At 36.7% G+C, this 24,316-nt stretch overlaps 1 protein-coding gene and 1 long non-coding RNA gene across 2 annotated transcripts in view; both read right to left on the bottom strand.

Annotated features, from left to right (window-relative positions):
- Nucleotides 1–3,436: 3,436 nt before the first annotated feature.
- Nucleotides 3,437–12,223, bottom strand: LOC105728908 (uncharacterized). The gene is made up of 4 exons (XR_001110147.2): nucleotides 9,930–12,223; nucleotides 8,850–8,993; nucleotides 6,104–6,228; nucleotides 3,437–3,504 (listed from the first exon to the last, which is right to left on the bottom strand). It is a non-coding gene; the product is annotated as an uncharacterized LOC105728908 (long non-coding RNA).
- A 9,400-nt stretch (nucleotides 12,224–21,623) lies between these two features.
- CUNH12orf42 (chromosome unknown C12orf42 homolog) overlaps nucleotides 21,624–24,316 on the bottom strand; it is a 159,230-nt gene continuing 156,537 nt past the window's right edge. Inside the window, 1 exon segment of the mRNA XM_064379912.1 lies at nucleotides 21,624–22,075. Coding sequence (XP_064235982.1) covers nucleotides 21,624–22,075 — 452 coding nt within the window.

Raw genomic sequence — 24,316 nt, 5'->3', positions numbered from 1 at the left:
TCAGACTAAGGAGTTTCGAATTTACTTTGACATTAATGGGAAGTCCCTAAAGAATTTTGAGCAGGGGAGCCATATGATCAAATAACATCTGGTAGCAAATACTTACAGTACAACACAGTGAACACTGAGCTGAAAACACGACCTAACTACTACAGAAACACAGAAAAGGAGGTGGGTAAGGCTGTGCTTCCAGAAGAAACCACACGTGAGATGAGTCTGAGAGGATCAGTAGGAGTTTCCAGGCACAAAGGGAATGGAGAGCATTTCTAATAGATGGGAGTAGGTGGGGTAGGTGAGGCATGGCAGGACGAGGCAAGGCAAGGCGAGGAAAAAAGATTGTAAACACACTTCAATAAAGCTGTGAAGATCTAAAGAAAACCTTGATTTGATTTAGATGACTTAGACTAGATTTAGATTTTTATTATTGATTTTTTTGTTGTTAATTATCTGAAACATCTAGGTCTTAAAAAATAGAAAACTTCCAAATTATGTCCGATTGATAAAGGAGTTGTAATATGTACTCACTTTATCAAAATATAACATAATACCTTTCCTCAGTTACAATAATATCAGAATGGGAAAATTTTGACAGTTTCCCAGAACAAAGTATTAAAAAATTATGAAATAGAGGACAAAAACAAGAATCCAGAAATGTGACTTATACGAGTTGCTTTGCCAGGGGCAACGCAGTAATTCTGGGAATTTTTTTTATTCCCAGCTCTAAAATAGCAGAATAGCACCTTGTTATATATCAGGCAACAGCTGTGTGACTTTTTGGACGCCACAGTGGCCCCTGTAAAGTGGGGCGCTGGGAGGTCCCCCTGGTTTTAAGGTTTAACCCCTACCTACCTACCTAAGGTGTGTTGTGTGCACTCTAAGTTAAGAATCAGTTACTGTATACTTCAAGTACAACAGCAGCTTAACCACAACAGCCACACAAACAAACCACTATGAAATAATTGTCTTTGGGAGGATTCAATGTTTAGATGCAATTTTCACTAGTGGAAGAGACAATTCTTTGAATTTCCGTATGTAGCTGTGTTCAAACAGGGAGTCCTGGGCAGCGACTTTCATACAGGGTGAGAGGCAGGAAAGTGCAATGGGAAGGAGTGAGACCCATCAGCTGTGATCTTGGTTCTGCCATTCACTACTTGTTTGACTCCAGCAAGATATTCCCTTTGAGCCTTAGTTCCCCCCCACACCCCCACTGTAAAATGGGGACAGTAATGCCAATTTCACTAGGTTTTTATTAGGAGTAAATGGACAGAGTAGGTAAAGCACTTAGCACTGTGATGGAAGCTGAGAAAGTGTTAAGTAATTGGAAGCTCTAGAAGAATGAGAGCAAGCTATTAAAGGAGCCACGCAGGCAATCTGCTCAGTTGAACATGTTTAGACCAATAAAGGGAGTGATGGGAACACTCAGTGCTTAGCATATGCCAAGCACTATGCAAAATTATTTACTCCCTACCCAGCACCACTGAGCAAACTGAGGCCCACAAAGTGATTTCACCCCTTGATGAAGATCGTTTGATTTATTACTGATGGGCATCTGCCTCCACAACTTGAGTGCGTAACCATTATGTTGAGCTGCCCCTCATGAGAAACTGTTTTGAAAAATAGATTTCATTTAATACATTTTCAAGAAAGAACACCCTTATTTTCTAATGCACTCCCTCTGATACCTGACACAGAGATGGTAGTGGGTTTCTTTTTCAGAGAAAATGGGCCCATAGAAAATAGTGTAAGACCAAGACTAGACAGAATTTTAGACTTTGAATCACTGAGAGTCTCTTCTTCTAAAGAGAATTTAGAAACCAGCAAATCTGAACATTTCTGAACACACAGGAGAAAACTGGGGCCCAGGGAGGCATGTTAACTTAAGTCTATAGGACATCCAGCTAGTTAGAGGCCACAGCAAGAAGTAATGCTCAGGCCTCCTACCACATGATCTGCTTTTCTGTCTCTTGAATGTCACCCAAGTGTGTTTTCTGTTCAGTATTTTGCCAGAGTCTCCACTTCCAACAAATCACAAGTTGATTATATCCACACCAAAGACTAGTTTGTTCTTCTGTTCCAGTTATTATTTCTATGCTACCTGTGTGTTCCCTAATAGACATGAAGTAGAAGAACACTTTTAACACAGGTTGTTTTCCTCCCACATCTTCAACACCTGATGACATTTAGCTGTTAGGATATTAGTCATTCTTTCTATGCTGATATGACTCAGTCTGGGACCATCTGGAAGCTAGAATCCATATTTTCAACCTAGATTCACCAGAAACCTGTTAGGTGACCACTGGGAGGCCTTTGCCCAGGTTCAGTTTTAGAAAAGAAGGAATGTGGCCTTCTTTTTTCATGTAGGGTCCCTGGGATTTTTTTTAAAGATAATAACGAAAATTATAAGAATGTCTTGAGTATACATATATACATTACATAATTAACACTGTAAATAAAATTTTAATGGACATAATGATTGTTTTAAATAGTTATTCTAAAAATAAATATACAAAAGATTCTTCAAAAGGAAGGAACTTTCACCACTGAAGAGAGGTCTTCGCTGCTCTCATTGTTAAGCTCTCTCTGGCTTCCTTCCTCTACAGCTTTTGCATATTTTCTGTTACCTATTCATCTTGCCTCAAATCTGACTCCATTTTCCATCTTGGTTTCCTCCTGTATGAATACCCTGTATTTGGACTATCTTTACAACTTCGTCTTATGTCTCTGGATTTTTTTTTAACTGGTTCTCTTTTCATGTCTGTGGCTCACAAGGACAAGATGAGTACTTCCCATATTCCTTCGTAAAGGTGAATCATCCTGGTGAAAAATGATGGGATGACAGACCGAAAGCCTTATCAGACACGCCGAGTTATTTAGAGCTGTCAGGAAGTTTAAACCTTCCCTTTGGAGGTTGAGCAATTGAGCTTATTGAAGTAAATTGGAAATGAGATTAACAAGGAACAATATACAAATTGATGTACACATGTGCATGAAAACCCCACAAAATATGAGACTCAAGGAAGGGCCAGATGGTTGTTGAAGTTTAGATACCCTATTCACAGAGAATCATTTTAGACTGTAGTGGAGGATATATCGCTCCAACTACTAGAGGATACATTCAATTTATGTAGTTTTACCTCCACCACCAGCTCTTTTAATCTTAAGCCACCATCTAAGTCTCCTGGCATTATCGCATCTGTAAAATGAAAAGTCTGGACTCTTAAATTTCTAATACTATGTCAAGTTTATTGATACACAGGAAGTTTTGTCTAAAGACCCAAGAGGTAAGAATCAGAAGATGGTATGGATATAGTACAATTAAATTACTTTAGGAAACCAGAAATTAGGAAAAAGCAGAAGGAAAAGAAGGAGGAGGAAGAGATGAGAAAAAGAAAGAGAAGCCCTTGTCTTTTATTTGATGACTTCATGGGTCTGAGTCAGCGTTAATATATCAGCAGTTTCAGACTGATGCACTCACAGTGGGTCTCCTCATAGTGCCTATTTCACCTAGAAAGCCAAAGTCCAAGAAGAAAAAGCAGAAAAGTGCTTAGTGTACTGTCCAGGGTCAAGAACAATCCTCACAAGAGCACTCCTATTGCCTGCCCTGCTTTTTCAGTTCCTCTCTGCCTTTCAGACACTCACTCAGTAAATTATTACTGTGGGCTTATTTAGGGACAGAAACCCCAATAAGTGCTTTATTATTTATTCATTCATTTAATCCTCACTACACCCTAGGAAATAGGTACCGTTAGTAATCCTATTTTACAGGTAAGGAGTTTGAGGCAGAGAGAGGCTAAGTAATACACCCAAGGCAACATAGCCATCAAGAGGCAGAGCAGGATTCAAACTCAAGGCAGTGTGTGATGTCTGTGCTCTTAAACATGGACTTGGAACTCTGAAATCAGATGCTCCTATGTCCTTCCCAGATGAAATGGTTAACTGTGGGTACATCCTTAAACTCAGAACAGTTAAACCCTACCTCCCTGGGTTGTAGCGAGTATTAAATATGTATAATACTTAGTATATATGGAGGGCTTAATCATTCTATTCTTTCCCTTAGAAGTCTCCATTTAAATCTCTCCATTTCTCAGCCTACAGAGCTAGAATTCTTCTTACAGATGATTCCTCATTTGTTACCCTTTCTCACTGTGGCTGATTTTGAGAACCTAGTTTATTTTACATTGATTCATCTGGGCATAGAAAAAGGTATTTTGTTTTTCTAGTGTTTGTGTCTGCCTGTGTGTGTGTCTGTGTGTGTAATGTACAAGCGCATATGAACACGCTCTTGTTTTAAACCTTATTTTCATATTTACTAAATAAATGAATCCTTCTCAAGGTTCAACATTTGTTGCCTGAAAAAAAAAAAAAAAAAAAAAAACAAAAAGTAGAAATACAGCTTGTTCAAATTTGATAAACAGAAGTTTCCAGCTGCTATGCTTTCAATCTGGCCAAACACTTTATGCTCAGTTTAAATTTGGTTTTCTTTAGTTTTGAAGCTCCTAACTGATATGCCAGAATTGAATTATCTTTCCTCTTGATATCTTCACTGCTTGGTTCTATTCATATTTAGCAATTTTAAAGTTTCATTCATGAGAAAAGAGACGACCTTTGGAGAAAAAAAAAACACAACTTTTTTTTTCCATTAATATTTTATTTACAAACCTTATAGTAAATGCATTGCCTAAATTCAATTGAATTTCAATCCTTAAATACTAAATTTATATTTTTATTAATATATCCTACAACTGACCTGAGACTGATAACCCAAAAAGCAGAACCTTATTTCTATGAGTAAATAATCTTCAAAAGCTTCAGGGATACTGATTTTGCTAAAAAATCTTACAAAAAGGAAAAATAAAACAGCTTGATAGAATTAGTTCAAAAGTGGTATACAAATGCTTTTAAAATTATAAAATATCATGAACAGTCATACACCAGTAATTTTGAAACCTATATTAAACACATTAATTTTGGGGAAAAAATGTAAAAAGCCAATATTGACACAAGAAGCAAAAAACATAAGTGCACAAACCTATGAAATACACTGAAATTAAATACGTAATGTTCTCTCTTTCCCCTCCATAAAGTAGACTGAGATAGTTTATGCCAAACTTCAAAGGAACAAGTAATCCTGACCTTAGAGAAATTGCTCTACAACACAAAAAAATAAGAAAAGCAGCCCAATTCATTTTATGAGGCTGTAATTTTATACCAAAAATCAAGGAAGGGCATACAAATAGAGAAAACTTATAGGCCAATTTCATTTAATAAATAGGTATAAAATTTGAAATACAATATTAGCTAGCACAATTCAATAGAATATTTATCAAGTAGTTGATCAGATTGATTGAAATATTGATCAATTAAATTGGATATTGATCAAGTATTATGATCAAGTAGGATTTTTTTTTTTTTTTACTCAGAAAAACAAGACAGACAAACTTTTTAAAAATTCATTTCATTGGCTGGGCACAGTGGCTCACACCTGCAATCCCAGTGACTTGGGAGGTTGAGATAAGAGTTCAAGAGCAGCCTGGGCAAAATAGAGAGACATTGTCTCTACTAACAATAAAAATAAATTAGCTGGACATAGTGGCATGCTTCTGTAATCCCTACTAAGGAAGCTGAGGTGAGAGGATCTCTTGAGCCCAGGAGTTCAAGGTTACAGTGAGCTACGATTGTGCCTCTGCACTCCAGCCTAGGTGACAGAGCAAGCCTCTGTCTCTAGAAAGCAAAATTCCACTTAATTCATGTTAATGTACTAAAAAAGAAAAATTCCACAGTAAGCTTAGTAGATATATGGGGGAAAAACTTCTAATAAATTTTATTGTCAAGGTACTATGTGTTTTAAAAAGTTAAAACTACAAATAGGTCTGTAACATGATAATAAGCAAGCTACCAAAAACCTACAGCAGGCATTAAACTTAAAAACTTTTCACTCATTTTCTTCAAGGATGGAAACAAATGAAGTTGATGACTCCCATCATTATTATTCTTCCTAGTGTTTCTGGAAGATTCTAATGCCCTTCCTAAATATTTACCACCCTCTGCACTCAGTCCACCTCTAGAGACCTCTTCCCTGGTACTCTGGCAAGAGTGAACTTACCATCCCACTGTTCGCAAGTATGATCATTCCGTGTCCATGGAGGAGCATTAGCAATTATCCTATGGTTCTGCCATTGTGCTTTTTCCTCTGCCATAAGAAAGCCATGTCTCAGCTAGAGGTTGCTTCTGGAAAATGAGAATGAAAGGTTAAATAACTTCTTAAGATAAATATGAAAATTATTTTTATCTTACAGACGCCTCAGAGGGGTATCAGGGATCTCTGGTAGTTTCCGAATTACATTTGAGAACCACTGATATATAATAGAAATTTATCTGACCTTGAAAAGCACAATTTTTAAATTCTATTAAGGGATATAGAAAAAACCTGAATAAGTTGTAGAATAAATTACATTCATGGATAGAATAATGTAACATTTTTAAAAGTAAATTTCTTCTGAATATTCCTCAATATATTAAAAAAGAAATTGCAACCAGAATCCCAGCAAGATTTTTTATTGAGAACAAAGAGTGGATGGGAGGGAGAGAATTTTTGACAAACATTCAAAAATGAAAACCTTAGAAAAAATGTACTCAAATAACAAATATGGTGTGGGAGCAAAAATGGGGGAGCTGTGTCTACCAGATATTAAGGTTTTTTTTAATAACTCACTTTAGCCTTGTGTGTTTTCTGTGAAAATCAAACTAGCTAATTTCAAAAGATGCTTTTAGAAATCATTTTTTCCTCCACTGAACCAAAATACACTTAAAAAAATTATCTCTGTTTTTTCTCCACTAAAACAGAACAAAAGAGCAAAAACAAAAACAAAGCCCAGAGTGTAATATTGCAGACCGAGCATTCAGTAATTTGTAGAGCTGGGGTCTGCCCAGTCATATGGACGGAAATGGCAGGAGCGTTAGAAGGGTCTGCGTTGTAGAGAGTTGCTGGGATAAAATGAGGACAGCTCATCTCTACTCCTGCACTGGGCTCTGGATGGGCACGTGGCACCTGCCAGTCAGCACAGGTGAGCTGGGTGAGCAGTCTCATTGCCATTTGCTATGTGCTGACACGAAACAGCAGGCAGGAGACATGAACAAGACAGGCTCTTCTTTCATTGCTCATGTATTCATAGCAATGTGAACATTTCACAGGGGCTCTAAGTGGGAAAACTCACTCAGTATTTTCAGCTTGTTCCTTCCAAAGAATCTAATATCGATTCCTCCAAAATAAATCCAATGGCTTCTCTCTGTACGACCACCATGCGTGCACTCGACAGCCAGGTTTTGATAAATAGGCATGTAGAGACTCCACACTGTCCCCTCCTGCATGCTCCTGGTAGCCATCAGTCTCCTCCCTGCCTCTGAGTTTAACTGCTTTAGATATCTTATATAAGTGGAAGGTGGTATTTGTCCTTCTGTGCCTGGCTTATTTCACTTAACATAATCTCCTCTGGGTTCATCTGCATTGTTGTCAAAGGCAAAATTTCCTTCTTTTTTAAGGCTGAAGAATATTCTCTCATCAATAGGTATAAAGTTTCAATGATGCAAGACAAAATAAGATCCAGAGATCTGCTGCACCACATCGTCCCTATAGTTCATAATACTTTATTGTATGCTTAAAATGTTCTTAAGAATGTAGATCTCAAGTTAAGTGTTCTTACTGCCCCCCCGACCCACACACACCAAGTGGGCAGAAGAAACCTTGGAGGTGATGGATGTTTATTACACTGATTGTGCTAATGGTTCCACAGATGTATGCATGTATTCAAACCCATCAAAATGTATACACTAAATATATTCAAGGTTTCTATTAGAATTATATCTCAATAAAGCTATTAAATATATATGTATATATGTATTTATATACTTATTAATACATATATTTTGTTATGTTTGTTTAAAATAAATATAGAAATAAAAGCCAAAATATAAGCAATGTTTGGAAGCTACAGCTGGCAGAAAGAGAAATTGCTAACAAAATTGGTTTCCCCAGGAGCTTGCCTTCCACACATGCTAGTTCACTGTTCCTATCAGAAATCACTGATAGAGAAAAATCAGTGTCATGAGAGAGCAGGGAATGAGATGTTAGCATAATGACTAGGTATGTGGTTGAAGATGATTTTACTCTTCCTGAAATGTTAGCTTGAAATGTTAAAGCTGATGCCTCTTATGGGTTTGAATACAGGCAGAAGCAAAAGGCCAGCTTTCTCTCTGTTGTATTGAAAATATATATTTGTCCCTCTTTTACAAGTTCTGACATAAAGATAAAATGAAATGGATCATAGAATATGGAAGCATATTGGAGTAAGTTGATATATCCTAGGAATTAGCAAAAAGAAAGGATGGTCATGAATAAATGAAAGCAGACTAAACAGGAATGAGTTGGGTACAGTAAAGGGAGGTTGGCAAAGCTGGGAAAGTGCAGAATCATACAAGATCATCTCTAGAAGTCCTTCTCATTATGTAAGTGAGAAAAGAAGGGCTCAGAGAAGTTAAATAACTTATTTATGATAATATAGAACTTCATTTAGAACTTAGATCTCCTAAAGCCTATGCCAGATTTTTAAAAATCATTGTTACAAAACTTCATGCTAAGGGTAATGGGGACTGAAATACCTAAAATAGTCTACAATTATTTGTGAAATCAGTTACTGTGCATTCACCATGTACGTGTCCTTCCATCTTGGCATAAAAACAGTTACTAAATAAAAGTTTTTTGGTATTAACAACAAAGAATTCCAAAGCTTCTTAGTTAGCTGAATGGCACAAATGCCTGATGGACATACATTGTTTACGAAAGCCTTCATTACCTATAGTATGAGCTCAGTCACAAACTGAACTCTTGATTCCTTGCCCCGGATGACAAAAGAGAATCTCTAATTCAGTAAATACTCAGGCGATCTGGGCTCAAATCGTGACTTGTTTCCACTTGAAAAAGCCCAGTTTCTTTTCCCCTGGAAACAGAAACAACTACTGTATTAGTCCATTCTCACACTGCTATGAAGAAATACCTGAGACTGGGTAATTTATAAAGGAAAGAGGTTTAATTGATACACAGATCCATATTTCTGGGGAGGCTTCAGGAAACTTATAATCATGGCAGAAGGCAAAGGAGAAGCAGTCGCCTTCTTCACAGGGTGGCAAAATGAATGAGTGCAAGCGGGGGTATTGCCAGACGCTTATAACACCGTCAGATCTCGTGAGACTCACTCACTATCATGAGAACAGCATGGGAGAAACAGCCCCTATAATCCAATTACCTTCACCTGGTCCCACCCTTGACATGTGGGGATTATTACAATTCAAGGTGGGATTTGCAGGGGGAACACAGGGCCAAACCGTATCAACTACTCAGAGATTATAATCCAACATTTAACAGTTTAGATGTGACTTTGTGTCTTTGATTTAGCGACTTGTCCATGGACTAGGTATATATGCAATAGGTGGGAGATAAGTGATGTGTTAAATGCTTCTCAACACAAATACATAAATATATGATCATCTTTCAGATCCTAAAATGATGGAATTAACTTGAACGTTAGAGAGGGACAAGACACAGTGGCATGTCAGAGGCAATAGCCACCAGAACTGAAACCCTAATAATAATAATAATACATATTGAGACCTTCGGAGTGTCAGATATTATTATAAGACCTCAGCATGCATTGTCTTTTTCACTTAATTCTCACAACTATCCTTTGAGGTAGGGACAGTGATTTTCAACCTCACTTGGTGGATGGGGAAACTGAGGTTCAGAGAGTATCAGACAAGTGGAAATGTCGGAGAAAGTATCATTCAAGTGGAACAGGGTCGATCAGGGCTACATCCAACTATATGTAATAGAAATCAGATTTCAGTAGCTTAACCAAATGTAAGTTTTTTTTTCTTACATAACAAGAAATTAAAGAGTAGAGAAATCAGGGCTGTGCATCAGCTCAGGAAGTCATGCGAGACCCAGTTTCCATCCAGCTTCCAGTTGCACCGTCCTTAGCATATGGTTGTTATCCTCATGGTCAGGTAATAGCTGCTCCACATCTGACCATTGCATCTGTCATGGCAGGAAGAAGAGAAAAAACAAGGGACAAAGAACAAACCAGCTGAATTCATTCCTTTTAATCAGGAAAAAGTGAGCTTTTCAAGTAGAGTTCAGTTTACATCCAGTTGACTAGAACAGGTTAATAAGTGACTCTAGCTACAAAAAACTGTGACAAGGAGAATATTTTAAACCTGGTACATTGTTGCCCCAAATAAAACTGAAACTCTGTTAAGAAGAAGAGAAGAATAGATATTGGATAAAAAACAAACAGTGCCTGTCATGAACTCAGGTGGCTACTGAATACTAAAACTCAATAAATAAATGTGCTTTTAACCTCTATCCCATACAAAAATCAGAAATTCTAACCCTACACACACCAACACACACACACACACACACACAGAGAGAGAGAGAGAGACAGAGACAGAGACAAAGACAGAAAGTTTGAGACCAACTTGTCACTGGAGTGATAGTTTTTGTTACATTGCTTCTTCTGAAAGCCTGGAGGTGGAGCAAAGAGGAAGGAAGCCTAATTGATGTCCCTGCTTTCTAATGGCCACTTGCCTCCCCTACCATTTTTCAATGCTGTAAATGACCATCAAGGCTTCTGCTACCTGATAACCAAACAGCAAAAATAATTTCTTTGAGAAGATTTTGTTCAACCTAATTTGTGAGTAAAATTTTCTAAGGGCAGCAGTGAAAGGCCCAAGCTAATGAGGAAGGCTTCAAATTCACGGGAACTGATGAGATATTCTCTCAAAGTTACCATACACCATTAATCAATTGTTACTAGGCAGAGTCACAGAACCCAGATAGAGGTCAATGGATCACATGACCCACAGCACTCCAAGCTCCTGGTGTCCTGCTGCTTAAACTAAAGCATAAGGGATTTTGTAACTTAACAGAAGTCACAATCTCAGTTGATTTTTCATAACAAGGGTTCAATGCAAATTGTGTAGAGTCTGAGTAAAATAAAGAAAATCTAGGGGGTATTGGTAAAGGAGGGGTAGTACCTACCAAATAAACGGGATAAACTGATCATAGAGTTTACAACAAATAACTAAGTTAGAAATAAAAATTACATTTAGCACCTTACCTCGTTTGATGTGTCCTTGTTTGAAAACTGCAAGTACTTTAACCTGTCATTTTTAATAAACATTTAAATATAATTTCACTCTTTTAAATCCAAAACACAGATGTTACATTCCATCATTTTCCAGAGTCCAATATTTTTATTTTTTTCAGATGCTTTGTCAACCACATCCCTCTATGTTAGACTTGTAAAAGATTTTGTCCTTCATTTACTTCCCTGATACTGCTTACATGGTAAGATGCTTGATTTACAAGTCAGAGTGTCTTTAGAAGGTTCTGAATGATGGATAAGCATCTCAAAATCTCCTATAACTACTTTTCATTAGCAAAAACCCCAAATCCTGAACTCCCTATTCATTAGTTCATTCTTTGCCAGATTCTACAAATTTTTATTACTAAAAAATAATATAAACTTGAACAAAAAAAGTAAAACCACTTATTGCAAAGAGCAGGGCTATTTTTATTCATAAACAATTTCTTCATACCTTAGTTCGGGCTGTTGTTTTTAGACATCATTCAAACAAGAAATACACAAAAGGTCACTCGGAAAAACAAATTGGGCAGTGTTAAGGTTCTATTTTCTTATTAGTTTAGATATAGAACAGGTAGTACTAATCTATTATATATTTGGAAGCCCCCAGTCTTAGCGCCTAAAGAGAAGTCCTCTAATTTGTCAGATAAAAATTCTCCCACTTTATACTAAAGCAGAAAAATCTGTAGATCTAATTCATCATGACAAAACAGAGGCAAAATCATGTTATTTAGGATCTCTGATGTCCATTTTTGTTTCAGACCAAATATTTTCTAACTAACATCATTTTTTTAAGTTCTGTGAGTCAGAGAACATATTAGACATAATACTTAGGAATATTTTTGGACAGAAAAGATACCAAAAGTTAAACCTTGCATGCATTTTGCAATTTTACTTTTAGGAATTCACATTATAAAAATAATTAGAAAAGTAGACAACAATTATACATAAAATATATTCATCATACTCTTCATAAAAATAGCTACTATAGTGAAATTTACAAATAACTAAAATGTTCCAAAATACTAAATGTTAATTAAATTATACTACAATGATGCAATACAAGTTTCTGTAGGTGTTTAAAATGCTAATGTTTAGCACTGTTTGTTGATATTACAAAGATGTCAACAGCTCATTGTGATGAGGAAAAAAACAGCTTATGGAATAATGTGTGTAGTAAGAGCCCATTCTTGCACAAATAGTTCTATATGTGAATATGCTAAGAAAAATGTATGAAAGGATATGCTCCAAAATGTAAACAGTGGTTGTCATTGGGTTATTAAGCTATAAATAACTTCTACTTTTTCTTAATGCCTTTTGGGAATTTCTTTTTTTCCTCTTTCTTTTTGTAAACAATGAGAAAACTATGAAAAAAGTTATTTCCATTTTGAGGGAAAAATAGAGAAGGAAGGATAGGGGAAAGGTTTCTGCATTAATGCCTGCCTCCCCATCTGGGTTAGTGACATGCACGTAGAGGGTCTAAAGAGAGAAGTGAAGGGAAAGCAAGAAGGACGGCTTCACCACACTAAATGAAAAGCAAACAATATGCATATCAGTATCCTAAGATGTACCACTCTGCTGGGAAAACCCAAGACAAAAGAATTATCAGACACAACAGTTCAAAGCATATTGCACCTGTCAAAACGTCTGTCATCTTCTATAGAAATGCACCATTCTAAGAGAGAAAAGGGAAACTTTAGCAAAGTCACTCAGGAACAACAGCTTACTTTGTCTCCTTCCTCTAGCCAACTCCTCCATCTGAAAGCCATTGAGCTCCATGCTAAAGATTGCCTGGAAGGACCAGACAATAGGAAGTTCTCTTTCATTGTCAAGGACAGTTACACTTTGAAGATGACGCTCAAAAGAGGTTAAAATGGGTCAACAAGCAATTGTTGGGTCTATGCAAGGACATGTGAAGAGAACATTGTTAAAGTCGCACACACAAAAAATCTTGATCTCAAAGAATTCAACTTTAACCTAGAGGAGGTGTGGGAAGGAAGGAACTAACATACAATATTGATTTCTTATTTCATCCCAAAGAATTAAGTGGGGAGGGAACCTACCCCAAGACCATTAATTAATAGACAGTTTGGGGATGGTCTTTGCCATTCTAACATCCATCCACAGAGTACAGAAATAGAAGTGCAATTTAGGGCAAAGTAAGAAAATGTGTTTTAAAAAAAAAGATGTAAAATATCTAAGTGGTGCTAATTCCATGCATGTCATACATTTTTAAGAATTCTATTTTCTGGATGTGCTTTAGAAAATATGTCTAGAATGGACGTACAAAGTGGAATAATGAACACTGGAGACTCTAAAAGGTGGAAGGTTGTGAAGGCGGTGAGGGCTGAAATACTACCTATTGTGTTCAATGCACACTACTCAGGTGATGGATGTGCTAAAAGCCCAGACTTCACCACTATGCTATATATGCACTTAACACAACTGCACTTAAACCCTTAAATTTATAAAATATTTTTTTAAAAAAAGAAAATATAGTATTTAGTCAGATAATTGGTAAATGGCTAGAGGTGGGTGGGTATATTTAAACAGTAAATTTTTGTGCAATTTCTTAGATATCCTAAAAAAAGAAAACATAATAAGCCCATCTGAGAAATTCTGATACAGAAAAAAGGTGCATGGCAAATTCTGGTCAGCCTACCTAGGCTTACAGTCCAGCTCTGCCTTGAACAGACTTCGTGGCTTTTGACAAGTAACCTCTTTATTCTGAGTTTCCTGTTGTATAGAAGAGGATAACAACAATACACCATAGACGCATTGAGAAAATTAAAGGAGATACCAATGGAGGGGAATGCCAGAACTGAGCCTCAGCCCTGGACAGTTGTTGGCTTAATGCAGGAAAGAATTCAAGAACAAGTTGACAGAGTAGTGAAAGCAAAGCAAGTTTATTAGAGCAACAGAGCACGGGAAAATGGCTGCTCCACAGACAGAGCAAGGCTACCCCATAGGCAGAGTGGCACTAATACTTCTGGCTAGCTATATTTATAGCTACTTCTTAATCATATGCTAAATAAGGGGCAAATTATTCACAAGTTTTCTAGAAAAGGAGTGTGGAGTTCCCAGACTTGAGGATTTTCCCCCTTTTAAGCCATATAAGGTAACTTCTGGGTATTTCCATGACATTTGTAAACTGTCATGGCACCAGTGGGAGTGTCTTTTACCATGTTAATGTATTATAATTAGCATATAATGAGCAGTGAGAGCAACTAGAGGTTACTATCTTGGTTTTAGCTGGTTTTGGCTGTTTTCTTTGCTGCAGTCTGTTTTAACCAGACCTTGTTTTGATCAATGGGGCCATGACAGGTGCTTGGAAAACAAGTCCTGCTGATCTCCTACCTCAGTACTGCATGCAAGAGAAAGGAAAAATATGTCCACACAAAAAATTGTACATGAATGTTGACAGCAGCATTATTCATAATAGTCAAAAGGTGGACACAGCCATCAACAAAATGTGTTATGTCCATACAGTGGAATATTATTTGGCCATTTAAATTAAGGAAGTACTGGCACACAATATGATATGAATGAATCTTAAAAAGTCATGTTAAGTGAAAGAAGCCAGTCACAAAAGACCACATATTATATGATTTCATTCATACTAAATGTCCAGAATGGTGACATCTAGAGAGACAAAGTAGAATAGTGGTTGCTTGGGTCTGGGTGTTGCAGAGGAAAGTAGGGTATCAGCTAAAGGATACAGGATTTCTACTCAAATTTACATACCTGTGAATATACTAAAAACTCATGAACTGTACACTTAAGATGGGTGAATTATATGAAATACAAATATAGCTCAATAAAGATGTTAAATAAAATAAAAGTAACCAAGCAGGAATAATGATCAAACCTTTGATGGCTTAAAAAAAAAAAAAAAAGACCAAAAAGGAAAAAAGGAGGAAGCAAGCAAGATTTCTGTAATAAAGAAACCAAAATAGTGCTTGACATACAGTAAGGACACATTCAACACTCTCAGTATTATTTAGTTACTTTTATTGATTCTTAACACCACTCAATGATGTCACCATTATTTTTGAGTAAATATAAATTATTGTGTATAGCTTTGGAAATGCTGTGGAAAAGAGTACTGCTGGGTATAATGACTAATAATAAGAATTAAATGTCCACTTTAATTTTAAAGTATTCATCTTTAAATGTATTTTAAAATTCATGCATTTAACCTGAAATCTAAAAAAAAAAAAACTATTCCTAAATAGTCTACTAAAAAGGTAAACTTCAAAATGAAATGCAGCTTTTTCTCTTCTTTGAAGAGTTTTCCATTTAACTATATTAAAATAATTATGACTGTCAAATATTTACATTTTAGCAATTGACTAGTTATAGAGTCAAATGTGAAAAAACTGAAGAAGGCCATTCACTCTGAAAAAGACCAAAGAATTCACTGAAGTGAATTCAATGAAAAGTTGATTCATTCTTTAAAATCTCTTTGGACTATTTTCCAAAAGCCACATATACTATGCCCAGATTTTTTTTTAATTCTTCTTTTGGCTATCAATTTCCAAAATCTCAAACAATTCAAAAATAAAATAAGTAAGATTAATTCCCCTCTCTCTCAGGAATCCATCTCTGGTCTCCTCTTTCTTTCCTCCAGGAATCAACATATATCTGCAGGTATATTTCACTTTATAATGTAAATCCCCATGTCTTTTGCCTTACTTAGAGATGGATTTACTAAAAATCAAATAAATGGGCCAAAGCATCCTTTATTTGTAAGAACTCTTCCCTCTATCTAACTATATTTATAATGTTGTATTCTATTTCTGAAAGAGCTCCCCTCAAAACATATGAGTTTCAGGCACCACAAAAGTCCCTGGTTGCAACTTCCATTTTATCCACTACTTGTCCCTTTAAATCCTCCAGGTTTCAAAATCAAGTTCAAATTATTCTAGAGGAAGCCTTCGATGATTATTCCAAGAACTGATCTCTCCCTCCTCTAAGTTTCTACTGCACTTATTCACTTTAAAACTGCAAAATCCTTCTTTCAAAGCCCTCCATACTGGTTGAGTTCAGAATTTAGAATTCTTTCTATCTTAGGGCCATAAGCTACATATTATGGAATGGTACATAAATCATGTATTGTATAACACTATCCATGGGGGTCCAAGGCAGTACTACATAATCAAATATATTACTATGTATTCATTGAAATACATGAATATTCCCACAAAGTGAGAACACTCATGTGTTCAGTTTGGCTCATAATTGACAGAAACATGAACTTTTAATTTTCAGAGATTTGGGGTCTCAAAATTGTGACTAAAGGATTATCATCAAAGGACCTGAATATCATTGTGCCATTATTTCATGTTTCACTATCTAGGTCTCACTTGATTAAAATCGCTCTTCACTACTCTGTCTCCAGTAAAGCATATCCAGCACATAGCGAATATTCAGTAAATATTTTAGAATGAATAAATGAAAGAACTAAGCCTCACACTAGGTTCAGCTAGTCAAGGAAGAAGACTCTGTCCTTTGTAGTAGACATCCCCAGCACCAAAGCCAGTGAGTGCCTTATACATGGTGAGAACAATGAATATTGGTTGAGTTGAATCAAATTTCTCAAATCTCTCGCAGAGTACCTAGGATGGTAAGGACCCAATTAACACTTCATGATCCCAATATCGCTGACTTAAAAAATCAGATTGATTTCCATAGAGGAGGGAAAACACAGAGCATGGGAGGATGGAGGAAGCAGAAGGAGTGGGAAGCCTAAACATGGAAAAAAAATGTGAAAAAGAATGGATGTGGGGAATTATATTTCACAAAGATCTTGGACTGTGCAAGAGGGACCCTGCACACCTTAAGAATTCTGAAGCATTTTTCTTTTTTTTAAGTTCAGGGATAGATGTGCAGGTTTGTTACATAGGTAAACTTGTGTCAGGGGAGTTTGTTGTACAGATTGTATCAACACCCAGATATTAGGCATAACAGTATCCATTATTTTTCCTGATCCTCTCCCTCCTCTTATTCTCCATCCTCCACCCTGTGAAAGGCCCCAGGGTGTGTTGTTTCCCTCTATGTGTCCACGTGTTCTCATAACTTAGCTCCCACTTATAGCTGAGAACATGTGGTATTTGATTTTCTGTTCCTGTGTTAGTTTGCTAAAGATAATGACCTTCAGCTCCATTCATGTTCCTGCAAAGGACATGATCTCATTCTTTTTTATGGCTACCTAGTACTCCATGGTAAAGGGTTGGAGCATTTTTCTTGATGTTGAGTCTCCTCTTGAGAACAACCTCTTTGCTGGGTCCCTGTGTGACTTCAAATCCTCAACGTCACATTTGTAGTTACAAAAACATTACATTATCCCTTTCCTTGTCTGGGTAGTTTTAGAGTCTTTCATCAAGAGTTGAACTGAAAGATCACATTTGGAGGATACCACATGGTATCCAAACTGTACCCCAAACTGAACTTTTCTAAATTGGAGGTTCTGAATGGAATAGTTTGTAAATTTATCAACTGCATATTGTTTTTTTAACATAAAACTTGCTTTGAATAAGACATTGTAGTGTAATGTTTGCGAGCATGAGTGATGGAGGCAGTCATTAGCCAAATTACTTTGTCTCCCTGTGTTTCAGTTTCTTCATTGGTAAATGGGATAATACTACTGACCTCAGATTATTGGAATGAAGGCAAAGGATATAGCATATAAAAACTTCTTTGAGAGGAACATGATGACACAGTCAGCAGAAATAGTGCTCAATGTCAGTATAAGGCAGTTAGCTCTATAACCTCTTATATCAGCTCTGCATAAACAACGATAATATATGTACTAATTATTATTGATATTAGTCATGAAATAATGATTTGAATTTGTAAACTACTCTTACTTTTCAAAATGTTTTGATTTGATAGCAAATTTGGTCCCCAAGTTATCCTTTGCAGTAAACAAAACATGTAATCCCAGTTTAACAGTGAAGACACTCTGGCCAAGAGGTACGAGTGATGCTGAATTCAGGTCACACTTACAGGAACTCACCCTTGGCTTTTGAGATCTGGATCAGCTCCAGTACCCTAGCTTTTTCCTTAATGTTCCCACTACAACATCCCATGCCTTTCATGAGTCTGATTTTGGTCAGCTCCAATAATCTTAAAAGTGCTGCCATCTTTCATAACCCTCAAAACAAACTTTCCTTCCCTTATTTTCTGAGCCTTCATTCACAGGATGATGTTGTTTTGAATAAAAAGAACTATGTGACAATAATCTCTTATGCTTTGCTCTTCAAAGAGTTCTAATGTATGCTATGTTGTCAACCCACGATTATCACTTCCAGCTTTCTACTACATAATCAGGAGGTGAGAAGATATAAGTAGAGTCTCTATTCTCACCTCACTTATGTACAACAGCAGGGTATAAAAACTAATTTATAGATGTGGGTGAAACAGAACATATTCATATATGCATATATACTAGTTTTCATAAGATTATATAATACAGTACTATATATAAAAAAAGTCTTATACAGTTTTTAAAAAATATTTGTATATGTATGTTATCATTATTATCATTAAAAATGAGGTTTCCTTATCTGTGAAATGGAGATAATAGTAACTACTTCATGAAGCCATTGTAAGGACTAAATGAATACACATTAAACAGAACAGTCTCTAGTATATAGTACACAATAAATGTTAGCTGTTATTATAATTATGATTTTATATATTATAAAAAGATTCCTCATTTGTAAACATTATTCACTACAGACTATCCTAAATACTTAGTTTCTTCAATGTATCAAATGTTTATATCTGTCAATACTTATTTTCTAATGCAACTGTCATAAAAATATTTTTCCATGAAGTGGCATATTATGTTCCTTAAAAGATGCTTATAGTTTGTGGTAATAAATGCACCATAAGTCAAACGACTTAAAGAAATAAAGGCAAACTGTAACTCAGAACCTATGAAACAATTGTTTTATACAATAGGGCCCTGTTCTAGTCCTCACTGCCTGTGCTATATATAAAAATATATTATTTATTTCCTTAAATTGATTCATCTTCATTTATGACTGTTTAATTCAGCACTGTTTTCAGAACAAATGGTATTTGGAAAGAATTCACTATGTTTACCTTGGTGCATTTGTGTCTAAGTTCTAGTACAAAGGAAGCTGTCATTCCGAAGGACTTGTACCCCTTCAGCCCATGATGATGACAGCCAGAGTTGAAAGTGCTTCTCATCCATCACTGAAGAGCATGGTCAGGGCGGGATCAACTAATTTTCTCTCAAACACGTGCATCCAAAATGAGGACAAATAAACAGAGACAGCTCATTACACTGCTACAGGGAAGGATGGGGTCTCAAAGTGCTTCTTTCTTTAGCCCTAATTTTTACCTCACTAATTTAAAAAGAAATCCTTGCTTTGAAGCCTTTCAGTCTACATAGACTTTGGTAAATTTAGAACAGAGTTTTGAGCAATGTTTTCCCAAGTGTGTTGCATAGGACACTGGTGTTACAAAATAGTGATAGGTTTTTTTCAAAAACACATACATGTGTACACACACACACACACACGAATCTATCAGGATTCCATGATTAAAGTTGCTAGATATTGGGTTAAACAGAGTTTATCAGATTTTTTTTTATTATGGAATTTCTCAGAGACCTAATGCTACTGTGACTCTCTAAGAGGGTCCATGGTGAACATCTCTCAGATATATTTATCTATGGACTCTCCATTTCACAAACTTTCCTATACCAGTGTTTCACAAAACACACTTTGGGAAACTTTTCTAGAATACCATATATTTGACATCTTTAGCCTATATCCCTTTTCTCAGTTCTGAACAGGATTTCTCTGTTTTGCATTTTTAATAAATTCAGTAATTTGCCCTCCTACAGCTGAAGGAATCCATCTACTACATCAAGTACGTTTTCTATTCTTGAAATTAACCATTACAAATTTTTGGTTAATTGTTTTGAAATAACTTAATGATTTATTGACCTAAAAAATCAGTTGTGTTAATTCATAATTAAATACCAAATTAAAATATTCCAGAATCAAACTTCTACATAAGCCCATAAGTTTGCCTACACACTTATGTCCAACCAAATGGCAGGAAGTTGAATTTATGATTGTCATATGAACTCTGATGAGCAGATGCCATTATATCTTCAGGAAACCACAGCAATCAACACTGATAACCTCTACATTGTCTTATAATTAAACCATGTTAATAAATAAGTAAAAATAAAAGCATATTTATTATTAAAAAATCATATTAATCTGGTACCAAGAAAGCTCTAAAGTTTAGGGATACCATTTTTCTTTAAAGTGCATGATTCCTAAAACATGCTAATATTAAACAAAGAAGTAAACAGTCTTCAAAGGACTACACAGAGTCTTAAATGCTAGGAAGCTATCGCTGATAACATTTCATTCCTCTCAAACCTTGAGACTTAAATTTGGACTTGAGACATTATGATGTCTTAAATGTAAACATACTATGTATATTGATTTGAACTAAAGAAAACAAAGTTTTTTAAATGCAGTGAGATTTGACAACCTCCATCTATCAAACTCTACGGATCTAAGCTTGTGGGGTAATTCCAAGGAATTGAGTGCAAAACTGCATCTAAACATACTGGGTATGCTCACTTCTCTTTGTTTCTGAAGGAAAAAACCTATATATTAAAAAGAGAAAAACTAAAGTCATAAAATCAATTGATAAAGTTGGTCTCAGCATCCCATTACGATGAAAAGCTATGTTAAAACAAAATAAAAGATATTGCCTAAAATTACCAGTTTGATACAATGTTCCCTAAGCCGCTCCAGTGTTGTCTATTACAAATCAGCAAATTCAGCACTTCTTTTACATTAAACTTGATTCCAAGTGTTTCAGGGCCTCAAACTGAGATCCAGCTTCAGGTTTCTGACATTAAAACCTTAATACGACATGAAAAATTCCCTTGGGCACATCAGGAGTAATCAGATTTCATGTAAATTATTAAATTACAGACATTCAATTATGTTTTCCCAATCTCTATTTAGAAATTCTAAAAGCCCTTAGAAAACATGCTTAAGCCAAAGGCCAAGTTGGCAAGTGAAACCGTTTACCTGCGAAAGCAAAACAAAGAGGGGTCCTCACAATCCCACGAGGCACGTTGCAAAGTGGCACGCGATGTACCCCATCCCTATTGTGAGGCACAAATTCTTTGTAACACTGGGAGACACCGCAGAACAAAAATACTATTAGAAATGCTTCAAAAGGAACATTTTTGGCTGCGCTAGGGACTTTTGACATTATTTATTAGGTTCAAAAATGCTTCACAAAAGCCTAACAATGGTTCTGTGGAAACCAGTACATCTGAGGCCCTTTCTGTTGTTCTGAGCCGGCATTGATTTGAAGATGGGCAGCACTCGCCGAACAATTCCCTCGCAGCGGTCAATGTAAGTGAGCATTCACCACCGGCCTAGAAAGGGCCTGTGAACAAACCGTATGGAAACGCCGGGTTGGGCGGGGGGGTGCTGAGGAGCAAACCTTTATTAACCTCTTGGAGGGGAAATGGGTGGAAGCACCGGCCTGCAGAGGAAGGGGCGCTCCTGCCAGATTGCCATGGAGGGAGGTGTCCTCCCGAGGCCTCCTGTCCCGCGGGGGATGAGGATGCTTGGGGAGCATCTCCGGCGCCATGGCAACCGCGCCTCTTCCGACGGGATTTCCGGACGCGCCCAGGAGTTCGCTTTGGAAGTCGGGGTGTGCCCGAGCGCCTGCTGGGGCTGCCATCCTCTCCTCCGGCTTGAGCTCTGCGTTACTCGGGCCGGCGCTCTGCTGGGCGCAGGGGGTCGGGCTCGTCTTGCAGAGGCCGATAGCAGTGGAAGGTCTGGCGGCGGAACCTGGAAGGCAAAGCAGGGCAGGCATAAGGCTCAAGTGTGCGGGACCACACCGCTCCGTGGGACAACTGGATGTCCGAGAAATCAACATTTGTAATGTGCTGGCGTGGGAGGGGGAAGAAAAACAAAACAAAACAAAAACCCTGACATGATCCTCACCTGCCTCCCCACATTTCTCCAAGAAAATAAAAATGCCGTCTGTTCCTTTTCGTTCTTTGAAACCACCTCCCCACCGCACCACCTCCCCAACGCCTCAAAAACGAAAAATAGCTTTTGCGGAATCCTCAGAAAACTATATTTCAAGGAAAACTGTTCAAAACTTCTAAAGAGAGAGACACAGAAGAATCGGTGGCTAAAACAGGGCCCGAACTTTTAATGAGGGGAAAGTATGTGAATGGAAAATTGTCAAGTGGAGTTATTAATAGATATATAAAAGCAAATGTGTCTCCAGCCCCTTTAGACTGACAACTGATGATTTTTTAAAATACAAAGAGGCCGTTACGTCATGAGTTTTATTGGAAACTTCAAACCAGCTGAAGATTTAAACAAACAGTAAAATAACCTAAGATTGGATCTACATAACACACACATACCCACTAATACTAATATTGTTTGATTTTTTTCTTTCTTTGCCCAACCAAATCATTTTCCATTCAAAAGATGCATTTTTTTACAACATAGCCAAGACTGCCATATGTGTGTGTATGAATATATATATTCACATACATATATTTTACCTACATTTTCATATATATATAAACTTCCATATTATATGTGATATATTGCATATATGAACTTGAAGATGTATATATAAATACATAGATAAATCATGAAGCTTTACTTGAGAAATTCTACCCATTGACCTACACAAAGTCTAATTCTTCAGTAGTGACTTAAGATAATTTATGTGCTTTAAATCACTTTCTAGAAGCTTTCAAAAGGTTTTTAATAGCATGTAGATGTCTAGAATATTTGGAGCAACTCAGATCATTCCAAAATTCAAAAAATATGTAAAAGAATTAAAATGAATAGTACCTTCCTAACAGTGGCTGTCAAACAGCCAGTCTATCTTTAAGTAATTCAGTTTAGTTCATCACACTCTGTTCTGTGTCTGGTATGTACTGAGCACCTCCCACTGCACACTCCACATGCCCAAGTCAAACGATGAAATTTTTTGTGAATCTGAATTCTCCAATGCAGGAATCCCTTCCCGAAATAAAGGTGGAATGGCATTTTAATATCTCCAGTGTGTTGCTTTGTGAACATGAGGTGCTTAATAGCTGTTGATTTGGATTTCTGGCCCTGTCAGATGAACCATGCACTGCCATCAATATTCAATGTAAGAAGAATCCACCAGAGAACACTGATGTAGCTTTGGAGTTGGGAGTGACAGGGCATGACCTAGACAGGATGTACTCTCCTATATCTTGAGCCAAAAAATAGAATTTCCTTCCCTGAATGCAATTTAATAATGATAGATTTTGCAACAAATTCTCTTAAAGGGGCAGTGTGGTATAATCAAATAAAGCTTTGGGATCAGGACTTCATAGATTCAAATCTTGGCAGATTACCTGGCCTAAGTCTCTTTGTCCTTACCTGAAAGATGAGAATTATATTACCTACCTCACAGCGTTGCTAGTGAGATTAAGTTTGTGCATTCATTTATTAATATTTGAATGCCTGGTACGTGTTCGGCAGTATTCTAGACCTTGGGGGGACAGAGGAAATATGGCAGGCAATAAAAAGTAGGGAGGAGAAGCAGACTAACAAGTAAGTGAACGAATAAATTTTAAGTGCCAGCTGGTAATAAATACTATGATGAAAAATAAACTGAGAAAGGAAGTTGAGAAAGACCTAAGTCGGTGACATTTCAAGTCAAAGACTTGAAAGGAGAAAGGAAACTTAAGTATCTGAGGAAAGAACCCGACAAAATGTTAAACATCAAGTACATAGCACGTGCTCAGTACCCAAGAGTTAATATAGTCATATTTAGAACCTTGATATAGAAATACTCTGACCTGGATTCTGCACTAAACCATGAGAAAATAATAGCTTCTATCTCAGAGGAGGGTCACGTGGATCAAAATTGAAGATGTACATTCCAATTTCAACATAATTGCCTTGTTCATAGTAAGACTCCAAAAGTGTTAACCAACCAGCATCTTCTGTTTCCCATCACCAAGCCCAGTCTCTCAGAAACAAAGGACTCTGACTCAGCCTTTCTGGAAGAAGGTATCCCAGCCCCCT

This window comes from Aotus nancymaae, unplaced genomic scaffold, assembly GCF_030222135.1.
Source record: "Aotus nancymaae isolate 86718 unplaced genomic scaffold, 86718_ANA_hifiasm-v0.15.2.pri h1tg000021l, whole genome shotgun sequence".
NCBI classification, from domain to species: domain Eukaryota; kingdom Metazoa; phylum Chordata; class Mammalia; order Primates; family Aotidae; genus Aotus; species Aotus nancymaae.
The sequence above is the reverse complement of the archived record's forward strand: the minus strand, read 5'-3'. Positions and strand labels throughout refer to the sequence as shown.